The sequence below is a fragment of the Pteronotus mesoamericanus genome, unplaced genomic scaffold (assembly GCF_021234165.1).
Source record: "Pteronotus mesoamericanus isolate MK-2021 breed Mesoamerican mustached bat unplaced genomic scaffold, CSHL_Meso_final contig_317, whole genome shotgun sequence".
NCBI lineage: Eukaryota > Metazoa > Chordata > Mammalia > Chiroptera > Mormoopidae > Pteronotus > Pteronotus mesoamericanus.
In genome coordinates, this window is record NW_026555133.1 from 3,929,144 (window position 1) to 3,945,652 (window position 16,509).

Below are 16,509 nucleotides of genomic sequence, written 5' to 3' on the forward strand. Positions count from 1 at the left end.
AAGTCAAAATTTAGTTAAGACGTCAATTTTCACATTTCTTTTGGAAACATGTACTTACGGAACGCCCAGCCTTGTACGTAGCCTTGGGACCTTAAGTTTGGGTTTGTGGGGACAGCAGTCGCCATCGGATGGGCTCGAAGGGCCCCAGATATGCTCATGACTGGGGGTCTGCCACGCCAGGCCCAGCGAGTGGGGACAAATGCCTCTTAGGCAGGTGCAGGGCGGGTCCTTATTCTAGACATCACTGAAGGTGCAGAAGGTGGCCCTGGGCCTGGCCTCATGAGGTGTCCTGGAGTTCGCACTCCAAATGCGAAGTCCTGGTCCTTCTCAGAAATCTCGAGCGAGCTGCAGTCCGGGTTCTAGCCTGTCTCCCCTGCTCATCACCTCGGTGGCTTGGGGCTAATCCCTTGTCCCTCTGGGACAGGGGTGGGAAGAGGAGCTCCCTGTGGCCCTACCAAGTGCCCCTGATACTCGCAAACAGGTGTGGGGTGGGGGAGAGTCACTACACCCTGGAGCTGGGGGAGACAGGCCATGGCTCCCATCTATGACAACGGTATGCCAGCCTAGGATGGGCTTCCCGTGATCCAGGAGCAGACATCAGACCTGGAGCTTTGCTTTTTCAGTGAACTACTCTGTTAGGTGGTATATAGTCTGAAAAATGCTAAATTATAATCTGTGTGAACAAACAGCCCTGTAACATCAGGAAACTATCTGACCAGTGGGTATTTTGTCAGACCAAAGCAGGCAATGCAAAAAAGTGTTGCCAGTCTTCACAAAACTCTGGCCAAGCAAGCTCTTAATGTAAGAAACAAAATAAAATTGATCTTTACCTAGTCCTTGAGTCAACACCGGGGTCTGCTGTGTTCTAACACTTAACACTTCTGAGCACTCTCCCTGGAGCTGGAGACACTCCTGCAAGAGAGACTGAGTCGCCTGCCTTTTAAAATATAAGTTAATTAAAATTAAATAAAATCTAACATTTTCCTTCTTCAGTTGCACTGGTGACACATCAAGGGCTCAGATGCCACCTGTGGCTGGTGGCTGCTGTGTTGGCACGTGCAGATGCAGGACATCCCCACGATCTGTGGGACACGGGTGAGGGAAACTTCCCCCAGCGACAGGTTCGGTCACACGGGAAATCTGCCAAATCGTGACATTAGCATTGAAATATGACTGCAGGCTGTTAGTGTGTCCTCTGGGACGCTGGCCTGGATCAGGGTGTGCTGAAAGACACAATTCTACTTCCTGGTGTTCTGGGAGCCCAGAGCTCCGTTGCTGAACAGAGAGTGATGTCAGTCACTGCATTGGATCTTTCCATGCACCTGGCCCTCTACAACCGCAGGGCCTTGAGGGCCAGGCCAGGCCAGCTGCAGGAGCTCAGTTTCCAGCTGTGGAGGCACTTCCTGTGGGAGGGGGGCCCATGATCACTGCTGAGGCGACTGTCACCAAGGACCCTGGGCCTGGTGCTGGGCTGCTGAGGTGTCTGGGGGTGTGTTCTGGGCCAGCGGGGCTGGGACTCACATGGAGGATTACCACTGCCCCTGGCCGAGGACATCGGGAGCTGTCTCCAGGCCATGCCTCAGGTCACCATTCCACGAAAGTGTGCGTGAGGGACAGGGCTGACAGGTGTCTCCGGGCTCCCAGGACTCAGCCCGCAGCCGCAGAGGACGCCACACAGCCTCCTCCGTAGAGTGGGAGGCTGTGTGTACCGCCTATGCGCACGCCTCTGTCCCCGCCTCCTGGCCACTGCCGCTGAGGAGGGGAAGCTGAGTGGGCTGTGGCCCACTCCGCTGCCTCTGCTTCGGCTAGGATGTGGCTCCTCCTCACTGTGCTCTGCATGACCAGTAAGTCAGCCTCAGCCCCTGCCCGGAGGGGCAGCTGTGCCATTGCACAACCCTGTCTGTCCATCTGTCTGTCAAATGGGCTCACAGCCAAGGAACAGAGAAAGTGTGGGAATGTCCCCAGGGAGCATCTTCCTCGGAGGGTGAGGTCCCCAGGCTTCCTCAGAAGGACCTCGGAGCACTGTAGACAGGGCTGACAGCCTGTGGCTTCTGACTCCAGAGCTCTGCCACCCCGATCCTTCTCCTGCCAGCCCTCCTCCCCACTGGGCCCTCCCCGCAGCGCCCACTCTGGGCTGGCCCTCGGTCTGGGCCAGGTTCCTTCTCAGAGTGGAGGCTGGTGGTGTCCCCCTCTCCCTGGCAGAGCAGCCTTCTGCAGGTCAGGGGTTCAGCTGACGTGGCGAGGCCCCCGTGAGAACGAGCGCAGACGGGGGGCGGGGGGGGCGTGTGTCGGTGTGGTAGAGGGCGAGTGCATGGGGGGAGCCTGCTTCCTGTTCCTGACGTTGGGGCCAGTACGCAATGGGGTGTGTGTGTGTGTGTGTGTGTGTGGTGGGGAGAGGGATGCTTCCTCCTCCCACTGCCTGGGGTCCCATCCTGGCCTTTAAATGCCCCATGGAAGCCACGTGGGGCAAGCCAAGCTCGAGCCTGCAGCTGCCGACAAGGCCCTGGGGATGGCATTGAGCACAGGCAGCCAGCCTGGAGGCTGCTCAGGTTGACGCAAGGCCAGGATGGTCCTGCCTGGTGACCTGGCCAGGCTTCCTGGGGCCTCCTGCTCTGGTCAGAAGAATGAGATGGACAGCAGGCAGAAGTGGTTTCAAGATTGCCAGGGGGGTGAGTGCTCCCTGAAGGGTGGGCCAGGCCCAGCCAGTGAGCACCGGGGCCTGCATGCCGAGTCCGTTCTGGAGCGGGCTCGGGCGCGGCACCCACCGCGGGGCCAGAGAGCCCAGAGGCAGGCCACACGTGTGCAGGCCGCCGGCGAAGCGCGATTTTGGGACCCCTTTTAACGTACAATAGTACAAAAACATCCAGATAGTCATCATGGAAATGTCAGAACTTTGTTGAACTTTCTTTTCCTTATTTTACAGTTTAGACTACCTTTATGCTCAGTTACATAAGGTGTGTGGAGGGAGCCTCGCTCTGTTTATAGTGCATGGATGGCTTTGATTCCCCATCGCCAACACTGTCCGGAGAAGATGCTCAGATTCTGGCTCACACCCTCCCAGGGTGGCGGGGGTGACTGAGGCCCAGAGGGGCAGTGACTGTCCAGGGTGACAAGCAAGTATTAGTAGATACTACAGTCCAGCCCAGGCTTCTGTCCTGTCTCCCCGCTCTAGAATACCAGTGGGTGGGGACACTAACCCTGTCGTCACTCTTGGCTCTGCTCTGTGTCCCCTGTGGTCTCTGGAATGACTGGCGATCACTCCAGCACCTTTTTCGGACATGGCAATCCAGATGACACTTCTCCAGCCCCTTCAGAGGCCTAGGCGCCCCCCCACCGCTGGTGGACAGCAGAGAGCAAGATGAAGTGGGCTCGCGATGAGATTACCTAGCCCACAACTTGGCTACCTTATGGGAAGGATGTGGGAGCAGGGCCCCAGCAGCTCCAGTTTGGGTGGGAGAAGTGAAACTGTGACCCTTCTGCCCTAAGCTCAGGAGGTCCTACGACGGGTCAAAAAATTCTGGGGAGCTTTCTGGAGGAAGTGAAATTAGCCTGGAGTCGAGGATCTGAGGAAGTAAAAGAAGTGCTGGGAAGGATGGGAGGAAACCCTCAGACTGTGATGCCAAGCCCAGAACCCTGAATTCTGTGCTGGCTGGGCCTCCCTATGCTGTGGAGGGTCCAGGCCTGTTCCTGAGCTTCCCCTCTTCCCAGGCCACCCACTGTGGAGGTGTCCCATTCTCACCTGTGGGAGCCAATGAGATAACACGTGGCCTGAGGGAGGTTGTGAGTGAGAAACAGATACAGAGACACGCTGTCCCCACCCCTAGCCCCATCTCACTCTGCTACCCAGTGGCTCCTGTCCCCAGGTCAGCCTTCTCCCCTGACTCATTCTGTGACCACAGCCACTCACTTCTCCTCCCAGGGTCTGTCAAGAAGGGAACTCTATGTCAGCCTGCAAACCTTCCAGTGGTGAAAGCCAGGGTCCCGGGCTTGCTCTGCTGTCCTCCACCTGCAGGCGGAGGCCTGTGCGCTGCTGGACCCTGAGGGGGCGGGGGGCCATCAGACCCAGCTCTGCCTGGGGCAAAGCCCAGACCTGTGTGCAGGTGTGTGGTAGAGAACCTTGGTCGTTGGGGGTGGGGGACTGTAGTGTCCGCGGTGGCCCTGAGGACGGGGGAGATTTTTAGCAGTACAAACTGGGGGTGGGGGGCTTTCTGTGCAGGACAAGCAGGACAAAGATACGGGGTGTGAGGAGTCTGTTTAGGAAAATGCAGGCTGAGGTCTGAGCGGGAGCAGAAAGCGGTCCACTCTGACATTCATCGCCTGTCCCCTGCAATCAGGACATGGTAGACATCTGGGGGCCAAGGGGCCGTGCCTGTCCTGGGGCCTGTGTGGAACAAGAAAACAGGCCACGTGCGCATGCACACCGTACCCCTACGGGGAAAGCCCCTTGGGGATGCTGTCAGGTCTCAAACATGGGGGAGGGAAAGGGCGTTATAGGCAGAGGTAAAATGTCAGAGACGCGCAGTGTTTGTGGGCAAGCCAGGTGGGGGTGCGAGCTGCGTGGGAACCCAGAGTCTCCCACCTTCCCTGGGGGGTTGTCTTGTGGGGTGCGATGGGGTGGGGGGCATGCGGCTGCCAAGCTGGCGGAGTCCCAAGTGCCGCGCTGAGGGAGCTCGGACCTCACCCTGAGGACCGTGGGAAGCCACAGCAGCGCTGCGTGGGGTGGTGACAGGGGACTCGCGTGTCGTGTGGAGGATGGAGTCCTGGAGAGAAGGGAGGCAGAGAGGCCAGCCGGCAAGGGCGGTGCTGCCGCGCCCGGGCCAGGGGTGCTGGGGCAGGTGAGCGTGCGCGGGGGAGGCACTCATCAGAAACACTTAGGAGGAAAATCAGAAAATCTGTGAGTGCTTGGCACAGTGTCAGCACGCGGGCCATGGTGGTCAGGGGGACTGTGAAGGTGAGAGGGTCTCAGGGCTCGGCTGCCTGGGTTTTGGTGCCGAGACGCTGAGGCTCCTGTGGGAAAGACCAAGGTGGGTGGGCCACGGGGTGAGCCACTCCGCCTGCCGTCTGACACGTCTGAGGCATGACCTCCCCCAAGACCTGGCTGGGTGTCTGGAGTGGGCGTCGTCAAGACACCCGGGTCTGGTCCCATGTCGGCAGCCAGCGCCTGGGCTTCGTTTGCTGAAGCAGAAACTGGTTAATGCGAATTTGAAATGCCCAGTGTGACGGGAGAGGGCTGGTGCTGAGGTGGCAGGCGGCGGTGGCTGACAGGATGGAGAGGGTCTTTTTGTGACTCAGCGCGGAGGGTAGCAGCCCTGTGGGAAATGTGGTGACGCGCCGGCTCAGCCGGGCTGTCGTATCTGACAGCCTGCGCGGGGCGCTTGAGATGGAGGGCGAGGCCGCAGAAGGAACGTGACAAGCGCTGTCTTGCGGTTATAACACTGAAACGTCAGCACCCACGCACGGAGCCCCTAGCTCAGTGTCAGACGCCAAGCCAGGCGCTGCCCCATTTAATCTGCACCGCCTCATACCACAGTTGGGGAAACTGAGGTGAGGCGACAAGCCCAAGGTCCTGCAGTGACTCCGTGGCAAAGTGAGGATTATTTGAACTCAGGACTGTCTCCCTCTGGGACTGATGCTAATTTTTGAGTCTCTGGGAAGGGAAGGGAAAGGGCTGCCTGACGTAAAGACGACTCGAGCAGAGGTTAATGTCAGGGGCTTGGAGGGCGGTACAGGCTCAACCCGGAGACCCCAGGCAGACCCCAGGCACGGAGGGGTGGCGGCTGGTGCCCCGGGGGAGCTCAGCATATACAGCGATGCGCTCTGCACAGGTGCCTGCTGACCTACTTACCAGCCCTCTAACCAGGGCTCACGCCAACTCAGCAAGCTGTGAGGACTACTCGGAGCCGTGCCCTGCGTCTGGGGGCTATTTGTGACCCTGCTCTCTGATTGCCAATCCCTCAAGCTTTTAATAAGGCTTTGGAATTGAGCAGAGCTGGGCACCAGCCACAAATAATTAATATACCCACGGACCACATGCCAATCCTTGGACCTCCCCAGCCTCAGCCCCTAGCACGGTGCCTGGGAGGCAGCAGGTGCTCTGAAAGGCAGCTGTGATTGTCTCTCTGCTCCCCTTTCCCACCCCTCAGGGCTCTTGTACCAAGGAGCTGAACAAAGGGAAAATGGGGTTGGGATGTGGTAGAGTAGGGAGCAAGGACATGGCCCATTCTGACATTTCCAGGACGCATGGTCTGGGCCTGGCCCTGGGCTGAGCTGGGTTTTGCAGTGGTGGGGGTGGGGGCTGTCTGGATGACTCAGAGCAGATGACAGTTTGGGGGAGACAGATTTAATCACAGATCGCCCTCACCCAGACAGGATTTAGTCAGAGCCAGACAGAGACACCACAGAATGAGGGGGCTCGGAGAGCTGTGGGTTACTGTGGCTGGGGATCTGGGTTGGCTCCTGGGGCAGGGTCTGAGCAGGGCCCCGAGGGTGGGCAGCGGCGGGGAGGGGCGGGGAAGGCACGCTGGCACGGCACCGCTTGTGCAAAGGCCCAGAGGTGGAGAGCATGCTGGTGGCGTTCAGGGAGCAAGGTGCAGAGGAGCTGGGCAACGCTGGGAGCAGACCTGGCAGAGGGGGCATCGGGCCAGGCAGGGGCTGCCGTGGAGGCCCAGACGAGGCCACTGGACTATCTCAGGGGTTTCATGTCACGTCTGAGTCATGCAGGGAGTAAGAAGTTCTCTCCCATTAGTGGGCCAGCGTTCACTCTTACCCAGCCTGGCCGGTCAGGAAACACAGGGCTCGGTGTGAAATGGGCCACGGAGCCTCCGTCCAGATTCCCCGCAGACAGTACTCCCCCTTCCCCACTGGGGGTCTTGCTCTGGAGCCCTTGAGGGTCCATGGGTAGGCCACAGGGGGTCTGTGAGCCCCCTTCACCTGTCCAGCACCTCACCACACCAGGCCTTGCCATGACACAAGTCACAAGCAATAAGGAAACAGGAGATGAGCAAGGTAATTTGAGACTGTGAGAAAAGGCCTGCGGGTGTGCCAAATGGCCAGGTGGGACCTGGAGGTCAAGAAGTCTTCTGGGAACGGGGGCATGGTGAGGATGAGGAGGAGCCAGGAGACAGCCTCAGAACAGAGCACTCGGGAGGCTAAGATTTGTGCAAATGTGCGCTTGAGCAGCCTGGGAGGGTTCTGATGCACTCGTCAAATTTGCAAAGGGACACCTGGCCCCCAGACAGGAAGGAGCTCCTGGGCTGCTTACAGTGTGGTTCCATTTTACTCCTGGCAATGGCTGACGCCCAAATAACAGCTCCAGGGTGCAGGTTTGTTCATCCAGTGTTTTGTTTTGTTTCTTTAGTGATTCATTCAACTTTCTTGCTAAGAGAACCTCAGGGAAAAAAATTTTCAGGTTTTCTGTTATTTCTGCTTCACCAGAATAGTTTTTGGGTTTTCCCCCCAAATTTTGTGGATATGTAAATCACATAACTGATCATTTTCATCCTTATGTTGGCTTCAAGAAAGTTCATTTATTTATGCATTTATTCAACAAATAATTTTATTAGGTGCCTCCTGTGCTCTGAGACAGAAGTGGGCCGGTCAGTAGAAACCGCTGGCACTCGCTGACATATAGGGCAGCTCTTAGCTTCCTCCTGGGTTTGACTGTTACCCTCCTTTTGTTCTCTTCTTTTTTTAACAATTTTTTTCCTTTTGTCCATTTTTTAAAAATTCCACCTGCCACATTACTTTAAAACAAGTTTTATCTTAGTGAATTTTGTAACTTATGAGTCACTGCGAACCCTTCCAGGCAAGGCAGAGGTGTAAAGGGAATGAAGGAAGGGCAGCTGCCGGTGGGGAGCCGGCTCAGGGGGAGGGGCTGCCGACCAGGGCAGAGATGCTTCCCGCGCTCCCCACCCACTCCCGTGCCCTCTCCCACCCGCCTCCTCCTGGAGCCAGTGGAAGGCTGGTTTTTAATAACAAAATTGTAAGCATGTATATAAGAAAACAACAATAATGAACCCAATATACCCACCGTGCAGATGGCACTGTTATCAAGCATCCTTTAGCGCAAGCATTTAGAGCCTGCTGCTCAGAAATTGGTCAGGGACCAGCGGCAGAGCTGGTGACTTGGAGGTCTCAGCCCCACTCCGTGACCTCCTGGAGCGGAAGCTGCGTTTTAACAGGTCGTTTGGGCGTTCATTGGCACATTCATGTTTCAGAAGCATTATTTTAATATAAATCCCAAACGCCCGTCATTCCACCCCTAAATGCTTCACTACACATCTCTGACTTACGTGGATATTTTCTTAGCTGCGGCGTTTTCATCATCTAGCACAAGTAGAAACAATTCTTTGGCGCCGTTGGCGACCCAGGCCACACTCAGGTCTCCCCGCCCCCCTCCAACGGTCCATTTGTTCAAGTCCAGGCCCCGGGCGGCCCTCGCCCAGGTATTGATTTGTGTGTCTTTTTCAAGTCCTTGCTTCGCTGCAGGGTTTGGTCACTTGTCTTGTAGACCATGGCGCTTGGGATTTGCATATGATTTGTTCTTCCAGTCCCTAAATGTCCCCAAACCTGGAAGTTAGTGCCCGTGGCTTCATTAAATGCGGCTTACACAGTTTTGGTGACCATGCTCTAAACAGTCCTGAGGATTTTGCCCTTCTTCCTACGTCTCAATCTCCCTTTTTGTTTCCTTCCCCGAAGTGTTTTACACACTTGCTACTCAAAATGTGGTCTGATGGCAGCAGCATAGGCATCGCTTGGGCACTTGTTAGCAAGGTAGAGTCCCGGGCCTCTGTGTCCTTCCTAGAGTGTTGCACCAGGAGGCACATTTGCTCGGGGACCCCCCCTGGGGACACCAGGAACGACCAGTGGGCTCCGGGCAGTTGGCCTGATTGTGAAGCGCTCTCCCAAACTCATCTAGTCGTTGCATCCATTGATGATCGTGGCCTGAGTTAATATTATATAATGGCTTGCAAAACTGTTTTATGAGGGTATTATTCCACACTCATTGGTAATAGTTCTTCCGTGAAGAACTTTTTCTCCACAGCTAGGACTATTTGGTGACCTTGAAATGCAGCTCATGTTGGAAAGACTAGAAAATTGCTTAACACTTCCCTTTTAATAGTCAATTTTCAGATTAAGGGGATGGTTCCTTCCTTACTTCCAATGGTGACCGATGCAGTGTTTTGTTTTCTTTTCTCTCTCTCTCTCTTAAATATCATTATGAACTCATGAAACTTTATATATTCAGTGTGTTTCAAACACTTGCAATTATTTTTTAATATAAACACTTTTTGAAGTATAACATACAGAGAAACTGGACAAATACAGGTCAGTGGTTTTTCAAACTAAATCCAATCCATGTCACAGTCTCATTTCAGGAAGTAGAACGTTGCCAACGTCCCGGAAGTGCCCCTGTCACCCTCTCCAGTTACTGCCTTACCCTCAAGGGCACCCAGTCCCCTGACTTCTGACACCATAGATTAGTTGGCCCATTTCGAACTTTGTGTAAATGGAATGATACAGAATTTTCTAGTTTGTTCCTGGTGCTGTTCACTCAACAGTGTGTTGATGAGATTTATTCACCTTGTTGTAGGTTGTTCTCATTGCTGTAGAATATTCCATGAGTGAATGCACCACAATTTATTTACCCTTTCTATTGTTGATGGATATTTGGGTTGTTCCAGCTTGGGGTTATTATGAATAGTGAGGCTATGAACATTTTTTACCATGTCTTTTCATGAACACATTTCTATTGGGTATATGCCTGAGTGGAATTACTGACTCATTATAATTTAATTAATTATATGAATTAAAGCATACGGTCAGCTTTAATTGATATTGCCAGAAGTATTTCTAAAGGGGTTGTACCAATTTACATTGCTGCCAGGAGTGTTGGAGAGTTCTAGGTGCTTCACACCATTGTCTGCACTTGGTATTATCTTTTTCATTTAGCCATTCTGGTGGTTGTTGTGGAGTGGTATCGGGGGTAGTTTTAATTTGCCTGTCTCTGAAGTATAATGAGTGCCTGCTCATGTGACTGCTGGCCATTTGCATAATCTCTTCTGTGAAATGTCTTCTTCTTACATGACTTTTTCTTGTCGATCTGTAGGAATTCTTTACATATTCTGATATAAATTTTTTGTCCTATATTTGTGTTGCAAATATCTTCTGTCGCTTTTTGGCTTGCCTTTTCATTCTCTTAACATAGTGGCTTTTGATAAACAGAAGTTCTTAAGTTTAATGAAGTTCAGTTTATCAATTCTTTATGTTTAGTATTTTCTGTGTCCTGTTTAACAAATATTTATCTACCTCAAGGTCCTTTGTTTTCACTTAAAAGCTTTATCGTTTTATTTTTTGCATTTAGACATATAGTCCATCTAAATCCACATTTAAATCTTCCATCCATCAGGAATTGATTTTTTTTGTGTGTATGATGTAAGAGAGGAGTCAAAATTAATTTTTGTTTCAATATTGATGCTCAAGTGACCCAGCACCATTTATTAAAGAGGATTCTTTCCCCACTGTTCCTCAACTGTCACCTTTGTCGTTAAGTAAAGTGACCATATGTTCTGGGTTCTCTGTTCCATTGGTCCATTTGTTTATTGTGCCAATATAATTCTGTCTTAACTATAACTTTATAATAAGTGGTAGTAAATTATAACATAATTTCTACAGGTTTGCTATTCTTTTTTGAGACTACCTTGACTATTCTTGCTCTATGCACTTTCATAAAAAATTTTTAATTGGCTTGTTAACATCTCCCCCGTCCTCCAATAATTTTCTGGTATTTTGATTGGGATTTTATTGAAGCTATAGATCAATACAGTGATAATTGACAGCAATATTGAGTCTTCCAGTCCATGAAACTGATCTATTTCTCCATGTATTTAGACCTTCTTTAATCTCTCTCAATCTTTTATAGTTTTCAGTGTAGAGGTTTTATATATCTTTAGTTAGTTTTCTTTTTAGGCAATGAGTTCTTTTTTTCTTTATGTCTTTAGTTAGTGGTACCCTTTAAAATTTTTCATTCCTTATTTGATCACTGTATATAGAAGTACAATGCTTTTCTCTATATTGCCTCTGTATCCTGTGAGTTAAGGCACTTAATAATTCTCAACACTTGTCTGTGGATCTGTTGACTTTTTCAATCTACCTAATCATGTCATCTGCAAAATAATTTTATTTTATTTTTCTTTTAAACCTTTATGCTATACCCCCGGCTGCTGTGGCTCAGTGGATTGAATGCTGGCCTGTGAACCAAAAGGTCGCTGGTTCAATTCCTGGTCAGGGCATATGCCTGGGTTGCAGGCCAGGTCCCCAGTTGGGGCTGTGCAAGAGGCAACCAATCGATGTTTCTCTCTCTCTCTTCCTCTCTTCCCCTCTCTCTAAAAATAAATAAATAAAACCTTTAAAAAAATCTTTATGCTCTTCATTTTTTTTTCTTACTGCCTTAAGACCTCCAGTAAAATGTTGAATAGAAGCGGTGAGAGTGGGCATCCTTGTCTCATGCCTGATTTTAGAAAGCTTAATAACCACCATTAAGCATGATGTTCGCTGAAGGCTTTTCGTGTATATTCTAGAACAGATTAAAGAAATTGCCTTCTATTCCTAGCTCACTACAATTTTTTAAATCACAAATCAGTACTGGATTTTATCAAATGCCTTTTTTTTGCATCTATCATAACCATCACATGGTTTTTTCCTTTCTTTTTTTCCTATTAATGGGATGATTAAATAATTTCCCAATGTCAAACTGCCCTTTTGCACTCCTGAAATAAACTCCACTTGGTTATGATGTCTTATGCCTTTTATATATATCCCTGGACTTGGTTTGTTAATATATTGTTTAGGAATTTTGCACATATGTTCAAGAGAGGTTGTCACTTTTCCTTTCACTTCTTGCTCTTGTTGGTTTTTAATATCGGTATTATGTGGGCCTCATAGAATTACTGGAAACTGTTGTTTCATTTTCTATTCTTTGGAATAGTGTTTGCAAGATTGGTATTTCTCCTTCAATGTTTGGAAGGGTTCATCTGGGCCTGGAGTTTTTTCTAGGATAACAGTCATTTCATATTCTTTTATATGGGATCATTCAGCTTATACTTCTTTTGTCAATTTTGGTAAATTTTCATTTTAAGGAATTTGTTCATTTGACATAAATTGGCAAGCTTACTGGCAAAAAAGTTGTATATTCTCTCTTCTCATTATTTCTTAAATGTCTTAGGATCTATTCTGATGTTTCCATTCATATTGGTATTTGGATGTCGTGTCTTTTTTTCTTGATCAGTTTGTTAAGGGTTTATCGGTTTTATTAATTTTTTTATTTCTTTTTTTAGCATTCAAAGAGGTTATTAGACACATATAATTACATTCAATGAAGTTATAAGAGCACTACAAAATGGAAAATTAAGAACTCACATTGATAAAACCGCAAACACATCTCAATAAAATTCAGATTTTTTAGCTTAACATCTATACCTTTATTTTTTTTTTTTAAATGCAGAAGGATCCATTAAACACTTATGTAATAAAATTCAATGTCCATGCTAAGTGCAGAGAATTTTATAGTACACAGCGTGGGGTATAGATACATGCCCCCTGTCCTTCACAATGCTCACATTTCTTCACTATTATAATAATTACTAAGCTAGTAATACAAAGCAGAACACTTCTTCAAATTAGGGTACTTTTTCCTATATGTAGCAAAGGCTGCCTTCCACCACCAAGCAAAGAAGAAACTCTTGAAGTGCTGGGTGGGATTTCTTTATCCAGCGCGGGACAGACGCGCCGGTTCGCAGCAGATGATCAGGAGCCGCACGCTCATTGGACAAGGGAATCCTCGCAGCTTCTGTTGTGCTCCTTGCCCTCACAAGCTAAACTGCTTGGCGGCAAACGACTCCACGAGGAAGGAGCAAAGGCGTGGGGTGGCCAGGGCTCTGCCAGGCCAGGCGGGGCGTGGGGAGTGGAGGGGGCAGTGGTAGCGAGAGGTGGGCCCTGGGAAAGAAGTCCCGGCCTGACCTGGCTGTGTGCCTGTTAATTTTTTTAAAAACAAACTCTTGCTTTGTTGATTTTCTCTATTGTAGGTTAGTTTTATATTTCCTTGATAGGTTTATATTTTTATCCATTCCTGTCATCTCTTTGGGTTTGAGGTGCTATTCATTTAGCTTCTTGAGGTGGAAGCTTAGGTGATTGATTGATTTTTAGCTTTATTTCTTTTTTAACATATGCACTGAGGCCTGTACATTTTCTCTAAACACTGCTTTAACTGTTTCCCACAAGTTACTATTTGTCATATTTTAATTCTCATTGAGTTCAAAATATTTTAGAATTTCCACTGTGATTTCGTCTTTGACCTAAGTTATTTAGAAGTGTGTTAATTTCTAAAATGCTCAGACTTTTTGTTTTCTTTTTGTTATTGATTTCTAGTTTTAATTCCACTAGTCAGAGAACATATTTAAATTACTTCAAACTATTGAAATTTATTGAGGCTTGCATATAGCCAATTTTGGTAAATGTTTTATGTGCACTTCAAAGAATGTTTACCGTTGTTGGGTAAAGTGTCCTGTTTAGTCTATTAAATCAAGCTTGTTCATTGTGTTGTTCAGATCTTTTATACCCTTACTGCTTTTTGTGTACTTTTATAGCTAATCTGAAAGATTTGTTAAAATATTAAAGTCTCCCAGTTTGGTTGTTGATTTTTGTATTTTTCCTTTTAATCCAATCAATTTTTCCTATGTATATTTTGAAGTGATATTATTGGATACATAGAGATTTTGTTTATTTTTATTTTTAATTCTTTTTGGTCAAATGAGAATTTTTATACTTTTATGTACAGAAAACTCAACAGCGTACACTTAGCCAGTTCCTTAGCCTTGACCTTTTCTGGCTTGGCAATGCCAGCCACTGACTTTGGGCCCAGGATGTCGCCGCCCCAGTGGCGGTGGAGCCCATCATTAAGCATCGTTGTAATTGGCCCCGGGAGCTTCCGCCAGCTTAGCCAGAGCTCTTTGTCTTCCCGAGTTAAGCTGCGTGAAGGCACGGGTGTTTAGGTCTTCCTGCAGACTAGACACACTGGCCTGGCCTTCCTCAGGAGGATGCAGTAGGGAACCCCCACCTTCTGCACGGGGCCGGCAGAAAGACAACAGGCTCAATGGGATCCACATTGTGTGCAATCACTACCAGCTGGGCCTTGTTCTCCACCAGGGTCGTGACAGTGTTAACCCCTGCTCAAAGCACAGGTGGCCCCTGGGTGGGGTCATCTTTGCCGGCAGCTTTTTTCTTGCTGTGGAGCCAGCAATCTCTGCTTCTTCTCTTGCTTTGTCTGGGGTCGGTCTGTGTGGGCCAGTATGAGCAGCTGCGTAGCTGTTGGGTGGTCCAGGGCCTGGGTGCGCTGGTTAGTGGCCGGCGGCACTTTCAGACTCTTAGAGAGAATAATCCTTGGCCTCTGCATTTGAATGTAGTGGGACCATTTGACGAAGCGGATGAGGTGCCTTTTGGGTGGATGTCCTGTCCAATGCCAAAATTCTTGGGCCTTTTCTCAAACAGGGGATTTACCACCATCTTGGCCTCCTGCTCCTTCATGACATCAGGGGCCAGCGCCGCCTTCTTCCCCTTGGCCTTCTTTCCCTTCGGTGTCTTGGGCAGTGGGAGGGAGGAGAGAAAGGAAGGGGAGTTGTGTTTGGTTACATACAGGTTTTAAATTGTTCTCTCTTCTTGGTGAATGAAGAACAACATATTTGTATGCGCATATTTCCTTCTCATATAAAATATAGCATATCTATAAACCTATACTTTGCTTACTTTATTTTGTTTTTTAAAGATTTTATTTATTTATTTTCAGAGAGAGGAGAAGGGAGGGAGAAAGAGAGGGAGAGAAACATCAATGTGCGAGAGAAACATCAATCGGTTGCCTCTCATACACCCCCACCTGGGGACCTGGCCTGCAACCCAGGCATGTGCCCTGCCAGGGAATTGAACCAGTAACCTTTCAGTTTGCAGGCCAGTGCTCAATTCACTGAGCCCCAGGGCTACTTATTTTAATTTGTTCTTAAATCTCTACTGCTAAATGAGAAGCCATTCATTGGAAAAAAAATTTTCATCAGTTTCAATGAAAAATTGTGATGCAGTCCATCCAATCCAATATACAATTTTTACTGTGTATTGGAAAAACTATATTACTTGATCAATAAACCAAGTTTATATTTTTAAAAAACCCAATAACTTGAATATAAAGATACAGTTTACATATACAACCTATTGTAATAAAGGTTTATCGTCCTCATTAAGGAAGGAAATGAAGACTTAACATGGGTGGTGAAGGATGGGTGTGAAGGAGTCATTACTGAGAACGTACATATTTCTTTCTACACCATTTCTTCACTGTTTTTCAACCTTCTGGAGATCCATGACTATCTTGCACTCAAACTGTCTTTAAAAAGAAAGTTATAGGATGGAAAATCACCTTGAGGGCAAAGTAAGTACTGAACCTGAAGGCACTTTTAAGCACTTGGAAATAGTTTGCGTACTGAACAGGCTACAGAACCAGAGAAGATGCTACCTCTTCAGCGCCCCCGCCCCCTCAATTTGCATGCATATGCAAAACAAAGTGTTTGGGGTTTATCCAATCATGGCAAGCAATGCAAATTTGTTCTCCAGGATATTGTTGGGCTAGGAACTATTATAGTAAGTGAACTGGTGAGTGTGTTTATCCCCTGAAAGTGTGATGTCAGAATATCATTCATTGTGGCATGTTTATTTGGTGTATTCAGGGAAGGAAAAATCATACTATCATAAAATAGGAGTGTTGTTCAAAAAGTGGCATAGCTTTTTAAGAGTTATTATGGCAAAAAGTTAACTGAACAGTAATTGAGCAGCTAAATCTATAGACTGAACTTTACCCTTACCTTGCCTTCTTCCATGTAAACATGGAGTTTTAAGCAGTGGAATGGTTTGGTCAGACCATGCTTTTAAGAATTCTTTCTGGCAGCTGGTGTAGAAAGGATGTAGCCGGAGGGACAAGTCTTGGAAGAAAAAGGTCAGGGGACTAATGAAGGTGTCCAAGTAAGAAACATTGAGGTCAGTGAGGCAGAGCAAAGTCCAAACAGAGGCCCAAATACATGTGAGAAGTCCAAGAATGATAAAGGCCATTTTTCAAATCTCTGGGGATGATGTTGACATAATTCCATTTGGAAGGGAGAAAAAGTAAAGCTGAATCCTTATTTCACTTCATACGCAAAAGTAAATTCTAGATGAATCAAACATTCAAGCCTAAGAAATGAAACAAAATAACAAAAAAATGGAGTGAATTGAAAAAATTATCTCTGGGTAGAGAGGCATGACACAAAACTCAAGAGTCATAGAGAAAAAATAATTTGACTCCATAAAGAGTGTAGATGTGGGAAAAAATATCATATGCAAGTCAAACAGCTGAGAAACATTATCTGTTAACACATTGACACTTTCTTTTGGATTCAGAAAGCTCTTACAAATGAATAAGAAAACAATGAATAC

General features: G+C 48.1%; 1 protein-coding gene and 1 pseudogene across 1 annotated transcript in view; one reads left to right on the forward strand and one right to left on the reverse strand.

Moving 5' to 3' along the window:
* Positions 1 to 1,714: 1,714 nt before the first annotated feature.
* The window catches only part of ITGAE (integrin subunit alpha E), a 57,643-nt gene continuing 42,848 nt past the window's right edge, over positions 1,715 to 16,509 (forward strand). The window contains 1 exon segment of the mRNA XM_054575675.1: positions 1,715 to 1,844. Coding sequence (XP_054431650.1) covers positions 1,715 to 1,844 — 130 coding nt within the window.
* Positions 6,373 to 15,917, reverse strand: LOC129072244 (60S ribosomal protein L7a-like; annotated as a pseudogene).